Genomic DNA, 25,159 nt, shown 5'->3' on the forward strand with positions numbered 1-25,159 from the left:
CAGTAGAAAATACATTGTAAGGAGCAATCCTGCAAATAGCCCCACTCAAGAGGGCCAGAGAACTATAAAAGTGACAGACAAAATCAGAGAAATACACATGAGAAAATACTTCTAAATTGGCTTAACTGGTCCTACAGAGTACAGCCAATCAGGAAGAGTTAGTAGCCACAAACAGATGAGAAGTTTTTTAAGGCATTATAACCAAAGAAAGTAATCTGTAGGGAAGTCAGTGGCAGGCCTCCAAGCAATGTTCTAATTATATTTTTTGAAAGAAAGAAAGAAAGAAAGAAAGAAAGAAAGAAAGAAAGAAAGAAAGAAAGAAAGAAAGAAAAGAATATATACACACACACAGTGTCCCGAACCAAATAAAATGACTAAGCATCACAAGTCAGACTCAGTTACAATGTCAGCTGCAAAAGCTACTTGGCTCTCTGTCATGGATAGCTGTCATAACTTAACAAAACACTGATCTAAAAATGACAAGAACTTGATTGCCATCTCTCTCTCATATAAGAAACAAAGCATGAGGAGTCAAAACATCTGTTGAACAGACTGATGACCTTTGCCAGAACTCCTCCTACTGCTACACAGATGTGAATCAAAACCTTGGAAGATTTGGAAAATGAAGACGCTCTGATATATTCCCCTAATCACCCTTTGCCCTGCCCCCACTTCATTTTGGCTCCGGTAAGAATGCTGAATATGCATCTGAGATTATGTGCATGCTTCCATTCTTGAATTACTCCATAATTCAGTAGGGCAATGTGAATGCTGGGCCCATGGTGACAGATCTCCCCATTGAGACATTCATTTGGCCGGGGTACTTGGCAAACACTTAGAGTATGCTGACCTCTGTTAAGGTCGTCTTTTGCCAAAAGCCTTTCTCAAATTGTGTAATTCAAGGTTAAATGTTTTACTGAAGCTGTCCACTCTTCCGTATTCAATTCCCCCTCCACCTATACCCATTTTCCTTGATATGAATATTTTCATTCAGGTTTGATATGCATACATTTTTTGTGCTCATAGGGATGCAGCCACTCTAGAGTGTCAGACACAGCTATCGAGTTCATGTTCTTCTTATTCCAAGTGAACTGACAGGACCAGACTAAGCAAAATCCTTTTGTCCAGCAGCCTGGATGAACCACAAACTTGGTCTTTATAAATGAAATTTTGATATCTTGCTTGTCAGATCTTGCACTTTAAAATCCCGAGTGCATTGACTGAGCAAGTGGCCCTCTGTCTTAATTTCCTTATGTACAGCATCGAGCAGAAGAAATGGATAGGTTGCATGCCCTGATACTTTGTTAGGTGCCCCTCTGATTCTGGTCACTCAGTTGTATCACATACTGCACTAAGGGAAGAAAACATGTGGCTAATTCCTAAAGGCCAATATAGAATAAATCTGCTGGATGGCAACATTTACCAGAAAAACTGAGGTGAGAGGCTAGTTTTCAAACCAGCCTTTGATTGTAAGGCTCCGAGGTAGAGCCCACGGCACCATGTTGTACAGTGGTGAGCACAGAGACTCCACTCAGTACACCACAGTTATTAATAGCTTCACATATACCACTCCATCAGTGCACATAGGAGTTTTTAAGTGCCGGTCAGATCAGATTAGGCACTAGTCCATGCAAGAGGGCCTTGCAATACAAGTTCCTTTCAGCTTGGCTACAGAAAAACATTCTCTGGCTGGATAACCATATTGGAGATCTTAGTTGTTCTCTGAGAAGCCACCTTAAAATATTTTTTCTAGCCCATAAAAAGAATGAGTCCCATCCCATTATCAGACTAAGTGAGAGCTTTTTAAACTAACCTTTTCTCGGTCACAAAATCCCAAGTGAAGGTCCTGTGTCCACTGAAGTAATAAGCATCGTAATAATTTGCATTTATACATTGCCTTTCATCCAAAGTTCTTAATGGAATCTTACCACTCCCCAGGGAGCTAGGGGAGTATAATGGATTTATTATGCTGACAGGAGAGCTCTCTCCCGTCGGAGTAGAGTATGTTCACCAGACGTGCTACAGCGGCGCAGCTGCATCAGTGCAGCTGTGCTGAGGTAGCACTTCTGGTGTAGACTAGCTCTTAGTTGCCTAAGAACTCACAGAATACAGAAGCAGAGATGGGAATAGAACCTGGGAGCTTGTATGCACTGAACTGAAGGGTCAGGCCCTTAGGCCTGTATTTTACCTCCTAGAACATGCCAAATACATGTAGATGTTGTTTTTATTTATATCCAGATGCAGGCAGACGATTTCCCATTTTAAATACTATGGGGTAAGCCCACTGGTGACATAGGGGAATGACTTTTGCATTCTTACTTCAAGAGTGAATTTGATTCTGTGTTTTTGGGACGGGGTTTTTCTAAGTTGCTTATCATAATATCTCTCACACATTAATGAGTTCATCCTCACAACACCCTTGTGGAGTAGGGAAGTATTTATATCCCTGTTTTACAGATAGGAACCCAAGACAGAGAAGTTAAGCGACTTGCCCAAGGTCACACAGGAAGTGTGTGGTGGTGCCAGGATTTGGACTCAGATCTACCGAATCCCAATCCAGTGCCATGACCACAAGACCATACTTCCTCTGTGACTGTGAAACTGGTATTTGTGCTGGTGACATGTGTTATCAGGAAAAGCAAAATAAAATATAATAAGATCAGCTACAGATCAACTATTACAATGGACCCTGCTTGTAGGGCTATAAAACTCATTAAAAGCACATGCATAAAATGATAAAATAGAGTGAGACTTTCAAATGTTGACTTAATAATTGTTAAACCCCTTCTGGCTGCACTATTTTATAGTCTTCTACTGTACTAATGAAAAGGGAAGAAACAACAAAGAAGGGTTTTAACCTTCCAATTATATAAACTCTATGGACCACCAAAGAAGATGAAAGATTATTTATAATGTCACAACAATTTATCAGTTGGGGATTTTGTTGTTGTTGCTGCATTGAAGTTAAATATGAAGAAACAACGCATTCACCACCCCCTCAGCTCTTTCACTCTTACTTATTTGAGATCTCTTTCTTGTCTATGGAATAATAATCCACTCACCAAATCTAAAATCAGAATTAAAAGAAATAAAACAACACTACTCATTTGAGGGGCCTTTCTGATTTTATGGTACTTGTTTTAAAACTCTTCAATTCCAGTCTCAATTGGGACTGGATGGTTTGGGAAGTGGGTACAAACCCTTTGACTGCTGGTTCTCTGTTCAAACCCAATCGTTTGAACTCTTGGTTCAAAAGTAACTGAAAGCTGTTTAGTGACATGTATGAAATGCCTTGGTGGTCTCGGTAAACAGGTGTCCTAGCAGCTGTTCTAGGAAAAAGTTGTCCTGATTATAAAACAGAGATGCTCTGAATTGACTGTGTAAAGTCTTAACTAGTCTCTCATCCTCAGAGGTGGACTCCAGATTGAACTAACGGGCATTAGTGGAATGGAGTATGCATGTTTACTTCCTGTGCTGCACTTGTTTGTGGATATAAGCCTTCAATTTCCAGAGCTGCCATACAGCACCTTTCACAAGCACTGAATTCACACAGTGCCTGACTTAGAGACCTTTGAAGTGAATGAAAAGACTCCCATTGATTTCAATGGCCTCTGGATCAGGCCCCCAGTGTATTTATTAATGTTTCATTCCACAAACTTAAACTTCCTCAACAAATAAGGTGCTGTTTAGAAAACATTTTGCCTAAAGCAAACTGTTTTAAAGATGGTAGAAAGCAGCAAATCTAAAGGAACAGGGAATTATCTTTGCAAAGATGAAGAGGGCTTAGTGGTCTGGTATGTATTTTGGTGTTGACCTCTGTAAGTTAACAGTCAAGACTTCCAAAAAAAAAGTGGAAGCCCCTTTTCTCGGACAAGGGGTGGAGGAGAGGTAGAAAAAGGAGTGTAGGCAGCTGTTTCCCTCCTACAAAAGGTTTTGCCATGTTGATTCCAGACTGATTCTCAACTGAACACAGAAGTGATCTACTGAACTGAGAATAGGCTTGGAGTCAGGGAACCTGGTTTCTATCCCTGACCTCACAGCTGACATGGTTGGGTAAGTCACACAACCTCTCTGTGCCTCAATTTCCCCATCTGTAAAATGGAGATAAAGATACCCACCTTTGTAAAATGCTTTGAGATCTATGGTGAAAATGGAACATAAACACAAAGTATTAGCGTTGCTCCCAGCAGAAGAAAAAGTGCCATAACATTTGGTCTATGATGACAATGAAGGGTTAATTAGAGAAAAGGTGTGGGACACCAAAAATGAAGTGAGGTGGAAATCACAGCCCATACAGGATATCCGGGGAGGGAGGGCCTGCATCACATAAACAGAAAGTTAAGAAAGCAGACTCCACTTTGCTGGTAATTGTTTACTAAACAATGAGTGACTCAATTACTTAGAAGCATTACATATGTATATACTATTTTCTTCCAATTTTTTTCCTAGCTGTGAAAGCTGCTAAGCCGCTGCCTAACATTTCAGCAATGCTCTCTGCCCTAATAAAGAGATTCACACATTTTCCATCTAGACTATCTCCTGAGTAGAAAACTGCCAGATTTTCCAAACTGTACTAACGCCTGACTTGTTTACTCATCAGGATCAACATCATGCTCATTCCAACAAAGAGCGGAGTTCTACACACACCAGGATGCCAGAGGCTGTTTGTAATTCAAATAAATGAATACATGCATTTTAGCACTGGCAAAAGCCTGACAGTCCAGACTAAAGGGCTTGGTCATCCTCTCACTAACACCAGTTTAACTCCTTTGATTTTAGTGGGTGTACTCCCAACTTACACAATTGAGAGTCAGAGGAGAATGAGGCCCAGGTTCTGCTTACTCTGGCCATAATTTTATTGTGACCATACCTGATGTTTTACTTAAAGCTCCAGCTCCTGGTGCTATAATTTTGTGAAAATCTAAGTTTTAATTAAAAAATAAATCAAAAAGGTTTCCAGCCATCATGGTGATAGAGAAGAGTTTAAAATCGTGAATCTTAGAGGCTCAGAAACTGCAAGGCAAATTAAAAAACATTAAAAAACAAAACAAAACTCATGCTTTTTTTAAGCCTTGATTTTGAGATAGGGAGAGGGACTGACTCATGTGTTTTGAAAGTTTGGGGTTAGTAATGCTGAGTATGGTATAGGTAGCTTCAGGTGAAGCTTCCCCATACTACTTTGGAAATGTTATCTTGAACTCGATTAGGAGGGGTGATTACTCCAAGGAGTGAACAGAGAATCCAGGCTACATGCCCATTCAGACTTTGGCAACACTATAGGACCCAGGGTTCTTCCCTCACATGTTTGTGTGCTGTTCCTACTGATCTCAATGGGAATTGCACACGCACATCTGTGGGCAAAATTCGTCCCTCCCTGGTGCGTTGCTCATTTTTATTAGCTAACCCTGCCCATGCCTCCCCACCATAATGACGTATCCGAAAAACACACGATTTCCCCTTTATATACATATATGAACACATACATATATGAACATTTAGCCGGGATGAAAAAAAAACAAACCAACACAAAGTTTGCTTTAAAATGAAAAGGAGGAATCCACGTAAAGTTTGACAAAAACCTCATCCCATAATCATGCGTGGGCACTCGCTAGCTGAAAGTAGTGGCACTGTGACAAATGTAGCAAAACCAAAAGCAGGCTCTATTAAAAAGAGAGAGAGAAGAAGAAGGAAAAAAGTCTTCCACTGGCCATCTGTGAAAATAAGGCATGTGGCCATTAACTGCAGAGGCTGTAAATATACGCAAACCCCAAGAAGCAAATGGGAAAAAATGGACTAAATTTAAGCTCAAACAAATCAAAATGTTTAATGCTTAATTAACAATGCTGGGCAAAAACACCTGATCTTTGCAGTGTCCAATGTATTTTAAATATATGAAAAAAGAATTTTAATTCAATTTAAAAAATAATAAAGATGCTTCAGGGGTCTTAAGACACTAGATTCAGAAGCTCTCTGAATAAATTGCCCCTTTACTGTGAATGATCCTGTTGAGATTGTTGATTGGACTTATTGAAAGGCTGACATACAGAGTGATGGATGGGCGATGACATAATACCTGCTTGCCTTGTTGTTGTGCTCTTTGAAAACTGGCTGCTCTCTGTTGATATCATTAACAAAGAGGATTGCAACCCCTTCCACCTTACCCTGCATTCAAGAAATTTCCACTGGCAAAGAATATCAGCAAAACAGAATTAAGAAGGTTTTTCTTGGTGTGCAGGATGGATAGGAAAAACCAGGGACCACATGTTAGCTTCTGTGTTGGAGGGTGATTTGGAGTCTCTAACAGTCCATTTTCACAAAAAAGCCCTTTGTCCCCATATAGTATAAAAATTATAAATAGACATCTCTCTCTGCACTCTGAGAGCAGAACAAAAATATTATACTATTAATCTTTTCTAGTGTTTTCCAGGCCAATGAAAAATAGAGAGGGCTACAAATTACAGGACACATATATTACACGTACACTGAGTTTGATGTATAAATGTATATAATGTGTCTGTGCAGTAAAGCCTTTGCTAGCCAGCAGAAATGCTACAGTATTTTTCCAGCAAAATACTACATGGACCATTAAAATGAGCAGGGTTTAACTTTTGCAGAGCACTTTGGTACAGAATGGAAGCACTGTACCTCTGATTAATTTCCAATGGTTTCCTTCTACTTAGAAAACAAGAACAATTTAACTGCCCCCAATTCCTGCCTTCCCTTGCTTTTCTATACCCACAGCCTGCTCACTATGGGCCCTATCCAAAGCCCTTTCAGGTCAATGGAAAAAAACTCTCACTGGCTTCCGTGTGGTTTGGATTTGGCCCCCCTTTGGGAACTCCAGCTCCAATTTAGCCTTTAGGAAGAATAATATATTATTTAAATCAAAAGCTCAACTGAAAAAAAATTAAAATCCCATTTTATAGCAGCTTTTCCCCATGCCTTCAGTGAAGTGAGCTCCAGTTTTCTGTTTCTCAAAGAGCAGCATCTGATAGCTCAGGATTCATAATAACGCACTTCCTCACCTCCCCTTAGGGGAAAGGATAGGCTGGATTCACTTCAGCTCAGCAGACCACTGCAGTTCCTTAAGAGTTAACTCTGCTGGCCCCATCCATCAGGCAACCAGTGAGGCATCAGGAAAGAATGATGGATGTAAAATTATTACAGGGCTGCCACCCGATACACTTAGTGCCATTTGTAACTAACACTGGAACTGACACACTTTTTTCATTATTAAACATCCACATTAAGTCAACATTGGTCACTGTCATTTCATGTTTGGCACTCTGTTAAAGGGAAGAGAGAGAGGGGTGGGGGTGGAGGAAGGGAGTGAGGAGGATGATGGGAGATGGGGTGGGTGGAAATGAGAGGAAAGGCATCCTAGACCTACTGTTCCAAAAGCATGAGTAATAAAACAGGCTTCTGCTTACAATGCTGGAATAAATATTGTTACAAATAGCTCTTTAGTTACAACCCAGCAGACAAGTACATGTCAAAGCCTTTTAGAAAAGGGATGTACTCTCAGCAATAAGTGAGGGAACTGGTATCATAGGTTAAGAAACACTTATGGTTGGTTAGTGTGTGTGTGCGTGCGAGTGCTGCTTGTGTATTTATAGGTGTGCAAAGCACTCAGATATTAGTATGTCTATTCGATGGAGCATACCTGAACACATATGAATGTGTATTTGTGGAGCTGTTTCCATGCACACCTGTGTGTGTGTATGTGTGTTTACAGATATGTGAGTATGTAATGTGTGTTTACTTGTTTATAGGTTCTGAGTGTATATACAAATTTCTGGCTAGCTTTCTGTGGTGGAGCATACGCATCTGTTGTATGCGCACACATGTTGTGTATTTGTATATGAGTGCATTGTGTGTATGTATGCATGCACACACATGCCAGTACCTGTGGTTGTGTACCTTCAATGTGTAGAAGAATGTGAGGTTTTTGGCTGAATAAGTAGATCATAGTCCACTTTCTGATGCTGCCCACTGCAGTGTTTGGTCTGGATGAAAATCTGCACTCTTTGAGCTACATGTATAAAAGGTAATATTGTTTATGGAGAGTAAGTAACAAGCTATAATTAACTATAGATCACAATTATAAATAAAATTATGTTCCTGGGTTTCCAAGAAACCAGAAACACACACACACACACTTCTGATTTATCTTGAAGCATTTCCAAGAAAATAATTTTAAAAATATATTTTATTGCATTCCCAATTAAAATACGTTTCAGTAAAATCTACATTCATTATGATTCAGATTTTACTAAAACCCTCTGAAATTAACGTACCCATAAAGTGTTGGGTGTCCACAAATCAAGGCATCCAAAAATCCTAGTCACTTTTTAATCTCTTCCTGCTTATGCCTCCTCTAGCATAATGCCTCTCCAATCCCACACAATTTTTCTCTGTCTGACTCTTGCCTTACAACTGAGAGCACTGCCCACCTACAAAGACCCATCCCAGCTGGAACATGAAAACTAGCCACTGGATCATGTGAATGTATGGAAAACAGCCTCTGAGGCTTTAAGATGCACATTCATAAAAGGGAATTGCCTGCCCCTGTGCCTTTCCAGCCACACCCATCAGACAGATCCTTAACAGTACTCATGACTTTGGGCAGTTCAGAAATGCAGACCCAGGCATTGGTGGGTGGGATTACTATTCGTGCAATAAAAAGGCTCAACCTGCCCCATAAATAGCTCCATGCTTGTATCAACAACACTGGGGAAGAAGGGATTCAATCTCTGGACCCCACCATGGCACGGTGTGCCTAGCCCATAAAGATTAGCAACATTCCAGCGAGAATGAAGTGATTCAGGATCATCTTGCTCTCCAGCACATGGCATACACAGCTATGTATCAGTACATTTGTGTGCAAGCACCGTAACCAGTCATTAATGCGTTCATTGCAATGCCTCTGTAGCTATCCCGTTCCCACCTGTTCTGCAGGGAGCGAGGGACAAAAGCAGGAAACCCAAAGGCCTGGCAGTTTGGTGTGTTTGCCTCTTAAATCACTGGGCCTGCCCTTAAGCTTGTTGATGTAAACCCTTAGAGACCAATCTATGATATTCTCAGTTTCTCCCTCCCCACTACCTTTCTCTCTTTCTCTTCCAAGAAAAAGGAAAGAAAAATTTCAGGAATATAATTTAACTGAAACCGGCAATACTTTCCTTTTTTTTTCCAAATGCCAGGGGGAGGTCTTGATAAAAGCTTTAAGCAAAAACCTATATCCAAACACCCTCAAACTTTGGAGAAGTTCAGATCCTGAATTGGATCAGAACTTCCTGTCTGGCTATAATTAGATGAGAAGACCCAGAATGTATGGAAAGTTCAGCTAGGTTTCCAAACTTCACAGCCACCTCCCTTTCTCTCTGCTGGGTCAATCCAAACCGCCCCACAAATAAATCTCTGTCAACTCTGAGATCCTGCAGATCTAAAGGGAATTTCATAACTAGCCCCCCATATCAATGGGTCAAACCAGCAATCCAGATCCAAACACCACTGCACTTTTGTAGAGTTCAGATTTGGATCTAACCTTTGTGTCTTCTTCAGAATGAAATCCTGATAAAGTTTGGCAGCTATTGTATCAAAAAAGCTATTGCCACTTTAGAAAAGAAAACCTGAACCCCCAACCCCGCAAATGCAATACCTTCCCCTCATGCACACCCAAGCAAACAGGGAACATGAACTAGAGAGAAAAATAAACCCCAGAGCTTGTGGTGAGGGTGAGAAGTGAAAACAGAAGGGTGAGGAGGAGCCTAACAATAGGAAAGTAACAGAATAAAGCAAATGCAGATGGCTCCACTCCTGTTACTTAATCAAAAGGCTGTGCAAAGTCACTAGAGCCGGCATAAAGTCATGTGTTAGAACAACAGCTGATCTGTGTATTAAAGAAGATTAACTTGCAGTGCCATGGTGGAGGGCCTGGGATTATTTTATGTACTTCCATTGCTGTACAAGCCGTCAGCACAATTACTGCCCTCCGATGTGAATGACTGATCTGTAACCACAGCTAAACAGCATGCTGCTTAGGGGCCTGGGTGCTTCATGAAGATGAATTTCCATACCATCAAAGTGCTTTTAATGGGCTCCCTGATCCAACCACAAGGCCTGCTTTGCAAGTATATAGGACTCAGGATGAAGGCTTCCTGTCCAAAAGGATTTGGTCGGTTGTCACTTGACAATTCCCAGCCAGCACAGGGGAGGAGGGGGGGGAGATAGGTAGAGTTGTCTCTGCTTTGGAGGATTAAAAAAAAAAAAAAGGGTACAGATGCTTTCTGAATGCAACCAACTGCTGTATCCACAGCTGAATTCAATGCGCTTAACAAATAACGGCAATTTAGCTATGCTTGCGAGGAATAGCTTGAGTCACTTTGCATTAGCATCTGGCTGAGTGTTAAAGTCATTTCTACATGGGGAGCAGAGAAAAGGAATTTCTGCTCCAAGCATCCTTTCAAGAATGCTTAAATATTTGAATATAAATTCCTTTGTGCTTGTGATCACTTCGCCTTATAGCTGACACTCTACTTTCCCCCCTTCCCTTCCGCTACTCTTCTATTTGAAATGCCATAAACATGCTCTGTCCCTCTCTTTCAATACCCAATGCCCTTATTCTTCTAAAAGAGGTTTTATGTACTGACCTCTTTTTTCTCACCCTTCCTCTCAGGAGAGTGCATGAAATTGGAGCCATTTCTACAACATTTACACCCATGCTAGGCTGGTGAAAAAGTACAGTAGGAACAGACTCGCATGTACATTTAACATTCATTATCCGGTCTGCTGGCTTCTCACAGCTTATTGATCAAACTCCATCTAAAAACCAGGGAAACTGGAAAGCTATCCAAATCAGCAATCTGCTCGTTCTGGACAATATTGTTTGACTCACAAGCTTCCCAGGATGACTGACTTTCAAGTTATTGCTAAGTAGCTGATCATTTTTATTCTATCTGTCTGCCTATCTGAATGAGTCACATGGGGATCATAGAATGAAAGAACCACCAGAACTGGGAAAGCCTATAAAATTTCATTTTCACCATATGCAATAATATTTCACCTTGATTATTTTGTAGAATTAAAGCAGTTTTGTCTGGAGAAATATTTGGGAAAAAATCATGGAAAATATATTGTAAAAACGGATTTTTGAAGCACCCAACAACTTTTGCACATTTCTGTCTTAGATAGCATAACTGTCATAATTGATATGCTATCAATGTCAACTTGGCCAGGAAGAGAGCAATGGGCCTACGCACGCCAGAAAGTAGTCACAGGCATTTCCTGAAAAAAGCAGGAAATCATGGAACCTGTGACTCTTGTAACCCCCATGACAAAAAGACAGTGCTAGATACAGTATATACAAGTGTTCCCTGAGAGGAAAATATTACCTTAGTTGACAATTTTGCTTATTACAGCTTAGCAGTCCAGTTCAAAATTAGAATAACGCAGGGCCCCTCAATTCTAGTGCTTTTAGAAAGTATTTGGTGCAGTTCGTATTGTCAATTCTCTGTTTTTTCAGTTTTGCTAAGTCATCTAACATGACTTGACAGTGCTATGTTGCAATGGTCACAAAACATCATATATGACAACCTCATAAAGCTAAATATCCAGAAGCTGAGACCGAGTATCAGCAAAGCTTATGTTCCTAAAGAAGCTTGCATATTTGCAAATCCAGCTCATCTCACAAAAACATGTAAGCATTTCCATAAAGCAAGATTTTCACTCACACCCAGATATTTCATAGATCACTTAGTCATAATACAAATTGACAGCCTGGAACAGAGAATTAGTGATCTCCAAAGTTTTCATAAGGACTTTAACTATGTTTTAAGCTCTACTGTCTCCATGTCTGTGTGGGGCTGTTTTTTGACAGAAGCAAATATTCTAAAAGGAAGGAGGGAGACAGAGCAGGGAAGAGAGGAAAAGAAAAGAGAGGGAGAAGGAGATGTGTGTGTCTGTAATGCCTGAACATGAGGAGAATATGATCACGCAAGTGACTATCAGAAAAGGGAGTCTCAGGAACTGACCTTTTCTGTCCTGCAGTTATTGAGACCCAGACTATTCACAACAGCCACCTTCCCATCAAGCACCTGTTGTTCCCTCCGAAGTTGCTCCTTCATCTGTCGGGCCTCCTGGATTGCCTTGGTGACAGCATCGTGGTCATTTAAATAACCTGACGACGTGATAGAAGAAAGAATATCTTAAAAAGAAAGGAAGAAAGAAAGGAAAGTTACAAGAAAACATTTTCACTTTTGTCAGTGAAACTCATCAGTGCTTTCCTTGGGCACTTAATTAAATGAGAAAGAGACAGAGACAATGAGTAGATCCATAAACCTGTCTGTGCTTGGAAATTAGCTGCTCTTATGATAGAGCCACCTGGGTTTAAACCATGAGAAACATTAATACCGATAGCATCACTGATACTTGATTCCATTAGTTTCAATGTTTACCCAACATTACAGAGATTGGCCTTGTGGTTTGTATACAGCAGGATGTAACTTGATAGGGGACGTGGGAAGCCTTGATCATGCAAGCAATCCAAAACTATTAAAAATAGACCATTTTTCCCCTTCCCTTTCTTAAAACTTGTGAATACATTAAAATAAACCACAGGTGGCGGTGGTTTGCTATAGATACAAAGCGCATAACGGCTGGGAAAAGAAACTTCCCGCCGCCGAATGCTCTCCACCACCACCTGTCATTCAGAAATGTATAAGAAACCACAGCTACATGGACCTATGTTCCCACTCTGTTCATGTTGCTGATAGTAGGTCAGATGTCTACACTATTTGGCTGTGAATTCACTGCCTAGGGTTTAGCACTAGTAGTGGCTGAAATATTTCATTTTAAAATGTTACAATCATCACCAGCACAGCTAATGCTATTTAATTTTAAACGTGATACTTTGTCATTTTTTTCCCTTTAGCATACTGTAGATTGTACTTATTATGATCTGCATATGATTTGTAGGATGGAATACTGATGGAAGACTCCAAGCCCCAGTCTACTTTTCAGACATTATAGGAGAAGGTAGTATCTATCATTCCTCCCCACCCACCCCCCTCAACACACACTCTTCTTTCTGTCTTTTAACTAGGGCATAAAAAACAGCATAAAATGAATCTGCAATATGAAATTGCCCAGAAAAGGGACTTCTGTTTGTGACATGAGGCTAAATCTAACCAGATCCATGGGTGAATTGTGACAGATGGAGGGACTGTGAGACAGAAGGCAAGCACTAATCACACACAAAATGACCGGCTTGCCTCAACATGTTCCATGGATTCCAGCAAACTTTACACTCTAATCCATTTTTAGAACAAAAAACATCTGGGCCATAAATCCTCTAATCTGCCAAAACACGCTATTAAATCCCATGATTTGTTGAAAAACACTAAGATTAAAGAAAGGAAATATAAAATGGCTAACTGCCGTGTTAGGAAAGTGTTATTAATACTCTTTCTTTGTCTCAATTATGAATGTTCTGTTCCTAAAGAGCCTTGTCTAATCATGTCAGATTACACTCCTTGTTGTATTGCTAGACTCTTCTATCTGATCCACTGATTGCCAAAAAACATAGAACATTGTCTTGCTGCTTAAAACATTTCAGTGGAAGAAGCTGATGTCAGATTAGTTCAGTGCTGCACTGCTGGGCCCTCATTTCCTTACCCCCCCACCCCAAAATAATAACAGAATGATCCTGGCATTATGGTCTCCTTTGGAGAATTGAAAGCAAAAGTTTCTGTATAGTCTGGGTGTAGGGGGAGCAGATCAACAAATACCTTTCAGTTAAGTATCTGAAAACACTGGCAGTTTTACATAAAATTAATTTGATCCACATAACTTATTTTTACCAAATGACCTGGCTCAATGATTTCAGGGCAATGACAGCTTTTCTAGTGCTAGGAAGGATGTAATCCACACCTCCTAAATGGTATCATAAGGGTTTGGTTTTTTTGCGGGGGGGAGGGGGGTCTCCATCTTAGCAAGTCGCTTGGTTCTTTCCCCACCTTGCATCTGTTATTGATCAAGTTTGCATTTGGTCAGAATAAATTTTTAAAAAGCAAACAAAAACTCAGTGACATTTAAAAATAGCCATGCTCTTGATTAGGGAAGGTATAATAGTTATAATTTGTATTATAGCTGAATTTGCCTAAGAATTGGAATTCATGCCCTTCTCCAGACCATTTTTTTTTCCTGACTACCACTCTCTTTGAGAAGATTTGGCACATGTCAGTGAATAAAAGCAAGCACTCCTTATGTTTTTCAATAGCTGCCAATATGCTGGTATCAGAGAAAAGATTAATATAAATGCAAGTTGAATGTAAATTATTTTTGTTTAGGGTACATGGTAAATTATTGACAGAGAGATACTAAATGCACTTAGTTACAGGGATTGCCAAACCAGTATTTAGATGTTGGAGACAATGGGGAGGGAAGGGGGGACTTGTTTTTGTTTTTAATAGGTAGGTATATGCCTGCTTTTGAAAAGAAATGCTTGGATTTAAAGTTGTATGTGAAACCATGACATGTGTAACTTCTCAAGTTTTAGCATGATTTACAGGCAGTGTGGATGGGTCTAACCAAAGGACTACATACCATGTGTGTCACTTCACCAACTACATGCCCTACATTATTTCTGATATAAAGGTGCGTGCTCCCCTTGACCAATACAGCTGAACAATATTGTGAGCATAGTGAAAACAAACAGTCTGAAGGATGGATTTTAAAAGCTGGTTTTAAAGTGAATTTAGTGGTGGGGAAAGGTGCCAGCCTATCTGAATTCCAGGACAGTGGGCCTAAGCCTACCTAGGTCAGAAGGTTCACCCTCTCATAGGCAGCCCTAGACACCAAAGTCCTCTTTTTATCCAGAGATCAGAGACAGCATGGTTAAGGCCTTGCAAGGTTCCCAACCGGTATGCTTCAGCCCTGTTCTGGAGCAACCTACCTCTCACAGTAAGAAGATAGTTCAGTCTACCTAGCCCATTCAATACTTGTTCTTTTTGCTTAAAGTGACAATGAGGCTGTCAATTATGGTGGTTTTATGTCATGTGCAAACTTCTGCTGGGGGCTTGACTGAGCTCAACAACTCATTTTGTTAAGGTCAACAAAGAGTTTATACATGGTAATGGCTTTTGCTTACTACAACCGTGGCTGGCTGTGAACTAGTTACCTAGCAGTAAAAGGCTCCACATACCATTACTAAGCCTCTGAATCAACCAGTCCTCCATAAAGGACAGATTTTTGATAGGAGCAGCCTGTGTCTGTCCAGTTATTGTGTTGCATTTTAAGACAGCTTATCTTGTACAGTACACACAATGATACTGTTCAGCTAGTAACCTCAAAAAGTCACTTTCTGTATTTGTAGCTAGGAGATATAAAGCAGTGAACTCTACGTCATTAACAATAACTTAAGTATGTTATCTTTTGCTCCACAGTTTTCCATGGTTTATTAATGGTATAACACATTAATTCTTCTTACAAGAGTGACCTTTAAAGCTCCATTCATCCTCGCAGCTGTTATCCAATTACATTATCACTCATTAGAAGTACAGTGTTTCAAAATCTGCATTTTGTTAAAAGGAGAAAAGTAAATTGTAGGGATCTCAAATCTATGGAAAATACCACGGGTGGAGGAGGAGGAGAACAAGAGACCGTCTGCCACTGAGAGGCAGGTCAGATTCTTAACTGTGTACTTAGAGCTGCTGTTCACTCTCCTCAGGACAAAGGTTTTAAAGAGGAAAAAAAATGAAAACTCAGCCCACTGTACACAGAGAGCAGCAGGGCCAAACAGATTAAAGATGCAAATACATTACTAACCTAGCAAGTTAAATAGTGTAGTTCTAATAAGAATAATACATAATAAGTCATGAATTAACAATGGGATATTTATGAAACATTTATGGAGTTCTATAGAATGTCATGCCAGATAAAGTAATTTCCCTTTTCACCCTGGCCATAGAAGTATGTTCTCTATTTGGTGCATGTAATCATAACTCCCATCAGTCTGCACACTGAGTGAAGACTGTGGGACCCACATATAGGGATTTTAAAGTTGGGGCATAAGTGTGGGTCTTAGTGGTGTATGTGCAGTTGGAATATGCTGCACAGTGCACTTGGCTGGAGTACATGTTCATTTATAGGGAGACATAATGGATGTCTCAAATAGTTTCAATGCATTGCGATAGAAAAATCATAGGAACAGCCAAACTGGAGCAGACATATGGTCCATTCAGTCCAGTATCCTGTCTCCAAAAGTGGCCAGTACTAGCTGCTTCAGAGGAAGGTGCAAGAAACCCCACAATAAGCAACTGTAGGATAATCTGCCCCCCCCCGGAAGGTCTCAACCTAATCCCAAATAGTTAGTGATTAATTTACACCATCCTGCAATCACAATTCAAGTTACAGTAGCACCTCAGAGTTACGAATAGAGGTTGTTTGTAACTGACATGTTCATACTATGGACAAAACATTATGGTTGGTTCTTTCAAAAGCTCACAATTGAACATTGACTTATTACAGCTTTGAAATGTTACTATGCAGAAGAAAAATGCTGCTTTCCCTTTATTTTTTAGTAGTTTACATTTAACACAGTACTGTACTCTATTTGCTTTTTTTTTTTTTTTGGTCTCTGCTGCTGCTTGATTGTGTACTGCTGGTTCCAAATGAGGCGTGTAGTTGACTGGTCAGTTCGTAACTCTGGTGTTTGTAACTCTGAGGTGCTACTGTATTTTCAGTCACTTTGTACAGTAGATTGGAAAAGATTATCATTACAATGGGGTATGTCTGCATGTTATTTATACATATACATTACACATAAGAACATGGCACGCAGGTGGGGGCACACATTCCTCCCCTCCTTTTAATATAAAGCACTTGTGAAATATAAAGTGTCAATAACACCAGAACCATTTATTGTTTAAATGGTCGCAAGAGAGGCAGTTTTGGAGGGAGGGAGGAATAATAATATATTACAGAACAATACTAAAAGCAGCTAGCCTGACTATTTTCAAGATACAATGTAAAGTATGTTTTGAAATGTACCTGGTGACTTTTTAGTTAGCCATTAATATTACTCCTGGTAGATTAAGCTAAAAGCACAAAGCTTTTCAGTGGACTATGCATCAAACCTGTAATTTTCTAAGGAACTGTATGCACATGTAGACATGCAACTCCTAGGGATTTTTTTAAAGCTTATTCATCAGTTGTTTATACTTTTAAATGGCGAATATCTGAATCAGTGTAATATAGTAGTAGCCACAAAACAATCATTTATGAATTGTTATCATACAGAAGTATCAGAAATAATACAAGTTTTTCCCATGTGGAATGTGAAGAGTTAAGATCCCAATCATGCACTACTGAGATCACTGAGCACTTTTCCACATGAATGCAATATTAGGCCCCACCTTTGATTTAACATGTGCCATTGTGTGATATTGGTTGGCAAATGTTGATTTTTTTTTAATGCTGACCTCTGTGCTACATCAACAAAACCAAAAGAAAACAAACGTACCTATTGTGTTAACTCTGGCCGAAGGACTGGCTAATGTTGCTGGCACTGAGGATTTGAGTGAACCGGCCCCACTGTTTATTCTCAGAGCTGGCATATGAGGAGAAGTGGGCGATGTCGGAGATTTTCCCTCAGACGTCTTGGGTTTAGCTGAGAGGTTCAGCGGCTGGGCCACTTCATCCTACAACGAGCACAAGATAAAGCATGTCATAAAGATGCTGCTGCCACTGCCATAGTTGTACCCAAACATATATGGTCACGTTCCATTCATGTGAAGTTGCAAATGAGTGATCCTAAAAACACATCATGCAACATTTCCTATGATGCCATCGTGTTATGTCAGTTGGGAAACAAAATGATCCATGAACTGGAGAATTAGAGAACATTTTTTCTTTGCACAATGTACATAAGAATTTTCTCCAAAGTTGCATCTACATGATACATAGTTATGCAATCCAAACAGGAGTACATTTACAATAATATTTTGTGTAATTTTTAAAAACTTGAGATAGATGGAAGAAATAAAAATTAATCACAACTTCTGTCTAAAATTCAACCCAAACCCAAACTTACTTGTAGTTCTTAAACTTGGGTAAACTTGTGTGAGTAAATGTGTTGATTTTGTATTTCTATTTTTATTTTCCTCTGAACTCCCTGGTTTTCACAAGTACCAAAGTATCATTAGCAATCTCTTTTATGGGTATTTTTACCCAGTCAGAACCAGAAAATCTGTTTTTGTGCTAGTTCCAGCTTCCAAATTTCCATCAGAGATTTGCATAATTTAGAATAAGCATCTAAACTTTTGGATTTTTATAGGAAACTTTAGAGGTTCTCTAATAATTACCATGGTTGTGTACATTGAAAACATTGGCCAAGTTCATAAAGAGAGTTCAACTACGAGTGAAATCAACAGGAGTTATATTTGCTTTGTTCAGGACTGAATCTGGCATATTATATATATATATATATAGAGAGAGAGAGAGAGAGAGAGAGAGAGAGAGCAATAAATCTGAACAATACATTAAAAATCAAAAGTCACTTGTTTTGATTTGACTCTTAACAAAAAGCAAAAGAAGGATCAGAGAAGCCCCTTTCTCAATAGTAAAAAGCGTTTACTATTGTATCTCCTCTGTAGGGACAAATACAATAGTAAACGCTTTTTAAAAGATTACTTTTTAATATCCAGAAATGGTATCTATGTTTTTGGACCGTTCCGCCACATACTTATCTGCAACTTGTGTGCCTATTATCATATCATGCCAAAGCAGGATGTGTTAAAGATGTCCTTGCAGAGCTAAACTTTCCTCTGCAACTTGTGAATTAAGAAGCCCATCCTTTAATTAATGGAAGTAATATTTTTGCATGGGCTCTATTACAGATATAGTAGGGTTGATTCTGGTCTCCCTTTGTAAGTTTTACTTTTAAGAAAGTCCATTTGCTCCTATGAAATTACTTGTGACTGACACCAGTGAGAAATCAGAATCAGCCTCATAATGTAGGATTGGTAAATGTGGAGCAAACTCCACTGGAATTTTTCCCTGTTACTGTTGGAGTATCTGAAACTACTGTAATACTAATTCTGGTCCAAAGAATGCAGTATGCTGCAGAAAGCAAGGAATTGTTCAGTGGTCTATATTGCATATGGAAACATGTTATATAAATATGAATGTCTTCATCATCATACAACCTACTTGTAATTCTGCAAAGCACTGTTATGCCACCTTTCAATTATCTCAAACAGACAAGCTTCTGAGTTGTGTCTTTATTATATTTGAATGTATTTGATTACTTTTATACTTCATAGTTAAAAATTAATTAAACAAAAAATAAACAAAATGATCAGGAAAATAAAGGACAAAAATGTCATCTTTAAAGTGATAGTAAAGTTCTCCTAGATACTTACTGTGAAGAATAATACAGAAAAAAATCAGTGGGCAAAATTTTCAAAAGTGCCAAAGTGATTTAGGAGCCTAAATCCCATTTTCAACAGTGACTTAGCTCACTTAGAAGCACTCATTGTCTTTCCATAACACTTAGCTCCTTAGAGGCTTCTGGAAATTTTACCCAGTTTAACTGAAATTATTTGATATGTGTAAATTTACAATGTTTAGAACCCATTCCACTTAAGACTAAGAAATACAAATCCAGTCCTGGTGCTTGCTTGACTGTTGATGGACATTTACATCTGAATAAAAAACAGCCACTGTGTTGCTAAATGGGATGAGGTTTGTCCTGTTGTTCCACTACTTTCAATAGAAAACAACAGCACAACCGTGGTAGATCAGCAGTGAAGTGGTTAAATTAAAAAGTTCAATTTAAAAAAAAAACCAACAAACCCAACCCCAACAAACCCAACCACCTGTGTTGATGAAATGTGCCAGACTAATAGCGCTGGAGAGCAAAGTCCTCTATTTAGCACAGAATAGATCACTAGAAGCAATGCAAACTTCCCCACCAACTTTTATCAGCTCACTTCCAGAGAGGATAGTTTCCATGTACATTCAATTTTTGACCTCTGTTATAAGTGCCAAAAAAGGGGTTGATTAGTTCCAGATATGGTGATGAGCTCTGTGAAGAAATGTCTGTCCACTGGAAACCTGACTGAGACCACCACCTCATTTCATATAGGCCATAAAACAGTCATCAGATGGGAATGGCTTTCACTGACCATAAAGACTTAGGCTAGATTCAAGTTTTAAGAGGTGAGGGCTCCATGCCCTCTCCCTTTATAACGACAGGTTTCAGAGTAGCAGCCGTGTTAGTCTGTATTCGCAAAAAGAAAAGGAGTACTTGTGGCACCTTAGAGACTAACACATTTATTTGAGCATAAGCTTTCGTAGCTTACGAAAGCTTATGCTCAAATAAATGTGTTAGTCTCTAAGATGCCACAAGTACTCCTTTCCCTTTATAACATATCTTTGGGCTATCCAGTCCCACTGAGCTTCACTTCCTTTCCTTCTTTTCTTCTCTCTCTCTTTTCCCTGCCTCCCTCACTCACATCTTCCCCCTCTTTTTTTTTTCTGGTGTGAAGTGCAAGGCTTTCATTTAGCTCACTAAGCAGTTTTATTGTTTTATGTCTCATTTAATGCAAGTTGGAAATGGAGGTGGCGGTCTTTCTATCTGAGTTACCCTGCCATAGAGATGTCTGTGCTGTAACTATTCGTGATGCTAAGAATGCTCTTCTTCATTCAAGTCAGCACAGCTTTCTCTGGAGCCAAGAAGTGTAAGGCCTTGTGGAAATAATAGAAGTCGACAGTTCCAGAGCTGATAAATGTCATTCCAAATTGCCCCTTCATTCACTTTCATTGTGTGTTCAGGCTAATGGTAAATTAATTGGAGGTCACACAAGCTTGGTTCTTATACAGGAGAATGAGTGGACTATTTTGAGTTATTACACGTATTTACAACATGATGTTACTTTACCGTTCAGAGTTCATAATATTTTACCTCTCTTATTTCAAAAAGCCCTATCAAACCCAAATTTGGACTGAAATGCTGTTTAAAATCTGGTCTGAGAGTTTAAAAATTCTGAGTCAGATCCTTAGGATCTGGTATAAAAAAAAGTTTGGGGATTTGGTTATAATGTACAACTGTTTTGAACATGAAGATCAACAATAGAACCTTCACTCAATATGTGATGGAAAACTTTATCCCTTCCTTACTTGCAGATATATGTTTAAATTCTCTGGACCAGAGATTCTACTCTCAACTTTCCCAATTTAAATTGGGAAGAGCTTCATTTACTTCATTATTGATTTACACCTGTGTAACTTAGGGGAGAATTTGGCATTTTGCCTTCTTACCATTATTTTTACCAATACAGTTGCAGCTAGTATGTTGCCAGCTTAAAAGTCTAGCAGGCCTGACTTTCATTTATACTGAGGGCCCTTTATACCACTCTGGCAATGTAAAAGGCCCTTGTGTAAATAAAAATCAGACCCAACATGATCAGTGCAGTAGACAGTGCCTGTAAGGGGAGGACAAAGATTTTTTTAGGTAGATCACAGAGTCTAACATTACTTTCCACGCTTACTTTTATTAGAGAAAACCCAACATTGATTGGTCCCTGCCTCACTCCCCCTCCCCCCAACACACACACATGCAGAGTTATTCTAAGATACCAGTGATAAGAACAGGACAATTTTTTTTTCTGAACTCTTTTTTTTGGGGGGAGGGGGAGGAGGGAGGGAAGGAAAGGAAAGGAGGAGAAAAGGGTAGAGGAGATGTGGGGAGATCAGAGAATTCAAGATCTGAATTTTGTATCTTGGAATCACCTGGATTTGTAACGCTTTAAGCTTTCTCACTAAAGCATCATGTATCATGTAAAACAAAGCCTTCTATCTAAGCATTTAAGTGTCTTATAAACATAAATATAAACAAGCCAAAACACTCCTGATGGGTTAGGTACGTATCGCACCCACTTTATAGATGTTTGTATTGTTCTTTGTAAATGTAAAGTGCTAAATAAATTCTAAGTGTTATTAATACAGATAGGAAAAATGAGGCAGACAGAGGCTAAGTGATTTGCCCAACGTCATGTTGTAAATCAGTTGCAGAGCCTGGAATAAACCCTAGAATCCTGACTCCCATGTCACTAATATTGTCCCACCAAATAACTGACTGAAATTATGTCTTCTTTAAGGTCTCTATGGGACAGATCCTGAGGTCTCTACTCAGTCCTTACTCAGACAAAAACCCCATGAAGCCAATGGGAGTAGGAATTTTAGCAGGGACTGCTATACCCTCTTCTGAGTCTCTCTTTCTCAGTTAATAAAAAACCATGCCACTTCATATGGTGGGAACTGAATGAAAGAAGGCTGACCCGGATGAGTGCACCAGTCTCGGGGGGAGGGGGGGAAAGATCAGATAGATCCATTTGGATTTTAATAATCTAGTTTCTTTTCACATATTTTATATATTAGTTTACTATTAAAATACAGTTATTGAAACACTGTGTTGTAGTATAAGCCCAAGCACTTCATCCCTCAACAGTACAAACTGAAGGTCCAGGTTGCAGAGTTTATTACAAAATCATGAACTACATTGTGCATCATCTGACTGGCAATACAAATGTGCTTAAATGACCTGGCATAAGCACAGCCTAGTGTGTTCTACTAAAGAGGCTTTTCATGACCTCTGGGAACACATTCACCACATATTGCTGCCTATCTAAATGACCTTGACGGTACAAATTACAGCCAAACGAGTTAGAAACAAGGAGCCAGAAAGAGGGTTTCTCAAAGAATGCATCCCCCATCTCTCTGGAAACAAAGCCATGGCCCCACTTCACCCATCCTCTTTCTCTTTCATGGAGATCTTCATTTCAACAAAAATGCAAAATATGGAGCATTTACTGGTGCGTCTGGGCAGAAGACAATGTTGCTATTGTTGCACGTTGAACAATACACCCAGTCACTGGCCTAGCAATCCAGTCATGCGCTTATCCAGAAATGTTTAACCAGTAAATATATATCAAAAATAGGGGTGCATTTGCACACACACAAATAAAATACTTCAACATTATCGTCCCCTGACGAGTACAGCTGTCCCCACACAGAACGATACCAGCAGTTCTTTTTCTTTTTCCATAGTCACTCATGAAATTATCAGTGGTGATAATAAGACGACAAGAGGTAAAGGCAGTTGTTAAACATGTTGTATAAATGAATCGTACTGCTGATATTATCCTCACTGATTAAATAATTGTATTAAATTAAGCAAGGATGTTCAAACGACAGGATGGCTGAATTAGATAATGTTCATCTGCAGCTGCACCTCCTCCTGCCACATTTCCAATTTTTGATTAAGAATAATGCATCCCTTCCTCTAGAAGTGGAAATTTATGTATCTACACAGAGACACAACAAGACAAGACAGAGAGACTGACCTCTGGGTCATAATATGACGATAAAAGCAGAGCAGATTTTTAAAAATCTTAGATGTGGAGAATTATTTTTTGGATGCACTAAAATTACTAAAACTTATTGTAAATCTGAGTAATATTTGCAGTACAGAAAGTCTGAAGACTGGGCATTGACCAGAATTGATCAGGATGCAGAGGGAAAAGCAATGAAAAGCAGATCCAAGGGAAATATTGGAATAAGGCTGTCTACCTCTCTGGTGCTGCATAGTGCAGACTTTTGTTAGTTAATGTATGGCAGCTACAGGTAAATCTCACCCTGGATTCTCATTTTCACCTCAAACAAGTTCTGGTTGTGGCTTTAGCTGACCCTTAAATCTAGTGTAAAAGCCTGTTTTATTTATTGTATTGCATTCTCAACTGCCTAGGGCATAGCTCCTAGGGCTAGACACTGGTGGTTTCAGTCACTGAGGGTATTCCCCAAATGCTCTTCTTACTTATGCTTCATCTTACCTGTGTTGTTATTCCCATGACTACTGCTTTAGGACAGCAGTTCCATGATTAGCAGTCATCCAAGATGGTGATATACACATAGGGGAGCACGCTCTTTTCCTGACATGCTCATGCAGAGTTTCCATTTCTGTTGATGGGGGAGCTTCAGTAAGGAGAGCACAAGCTTAAGCAAGATTTTGTCCTAGCATCAGGAGTAGCCTTGGTGGGAACTCAGTCACAAAGTCCTGTGGAGGTTCTATGTACAGAATTAGCTGAAATCACATAACTAAGCCTGAGTGAACGGGACATTGGAATGATACATTCTACTAAAGTCTATGTTAACTGGTAAGTTTTGGCTCCTCTTTTCCAAGACTAGCTTTGGGATTTTGGGGGCTCCCAGGGAGGTTTATTCTTTGGGCACTCATCCCCTCACCCAATGTTTTCCCTTTCAGCGCTAATCCTCTCTCTTGGGTACAACAGATTTTCACATGCGGTGTCTGGGAGAAAGGACTATTGGCTGCACCTTTCCCAGGCTGGGTCAGGACAGAACACGCTGATCCTCTGTTCCCTGCCTAAGAAGGGATAAGGCAGAACAAGCACAGTGTGGATCAGCGCGCTCAGACACCCACCTAGGAATGCACTGTCTCGCACGAAGCGACAAACTGTGCTCTGTAGCTGTGTAGAGAGGAGGTGAGAGCACAAGAAGACTCACCCATCTTCCTGCATCGCCCAGGGAGCAGGACATCGCAAAGTGTGCAGGGAGGAGAGGGAGCCAATACCATCTCCATGCATTGGGGAAAGCACTGGCTGCATGGCAGGGTAGCATGGGGCGCCCTTTCATGGGTGGAGCAATGAGCGTGTCTCCCCTGTATGCCAGGGAGGCTCAGGTTGAATTCTACCAACCCAAGGCAAACTCCTCCTTGAGCTTCCCTGGGACAGTGCTGCTCTCCACCACCCTCAATGTCTGACTGCCTAAACGGCATAACTGAGGCCTAACTTTATGACCGTTCCTACAGTTGGGGTTTGGAGGGCTGTGGGTTTATTGGGTGTCCAAAAGCCAGTCCTGCTCTTTATATGCAGACTTTTCCCTTTTTTGAGCCAGATCATGGTCTTTTTGAAGTCCCTGAGCATTTGGTCAGGGATTTAATTGGGAGCTAAATCACGCCCTTTGTCCTCTCTTCCACTCTGCGATGGGATGATGATTTTAAGCCTGCAGATTCCTGGCCAATTTATTAACCAGCTCTTGGAATTCTTTGTTTGACTACGTGGAAACCCTCAGCTTTTCTCTTGTC

The 25,159-nt window shown here is 39.9% G+C and overlaps 1 protein-coding gene across 16 annotated transcripts in view; it reads right to left on the bottom strand.

Annotated features, from left to right (window-relative positions):
* SOX5 (SRY-box transcription factor 5) overlaps positions 1–25,159 on the bottom strand; it is a 394,764-nt gene that overhangs the window by 19,214 nt on the left and 350,391 nt on the right. For 11 of the 16 annotated variants that reach the window (XM_038386648.2, XM_038386652.2, XM_038386650.2 and 8 more), the window contains exons 10-11: positions 17,519–17,696; positions 12,030–12,202 (exon numbers count right to left, since the gene is read on the bottom strand). In XM_038386648.2, the coding sequence (XP_038242576.1) occupies positions 12,030–12,202; positions 17,519–17,696 (351 nt within the window). The remainder of the gene's footprint in view (positions 1–12,029; positions 12,203–17,518; positions 17,697–25,159) is intronic. The other 5 variants (XM_038386640.2, XM_038386653.2, XM_038386641.2 and 2 more) reach the window with 1 other exon arrangement.

Source organism: Dermochelys coriacea, chromosome 1, assembly GCF_009764565.3.
Source record: "Dermochelys coriacea isolate rDerCor1 chromosome 1, rDerCor1.pri.v4, whole genome shotgun sequence".
Classification (NCBI taxonomy): Eukaryota; Metazoa; Chordata; order Testudines; family Dermochelyidae; genus Dermochelys; species Dermochelys coriacea.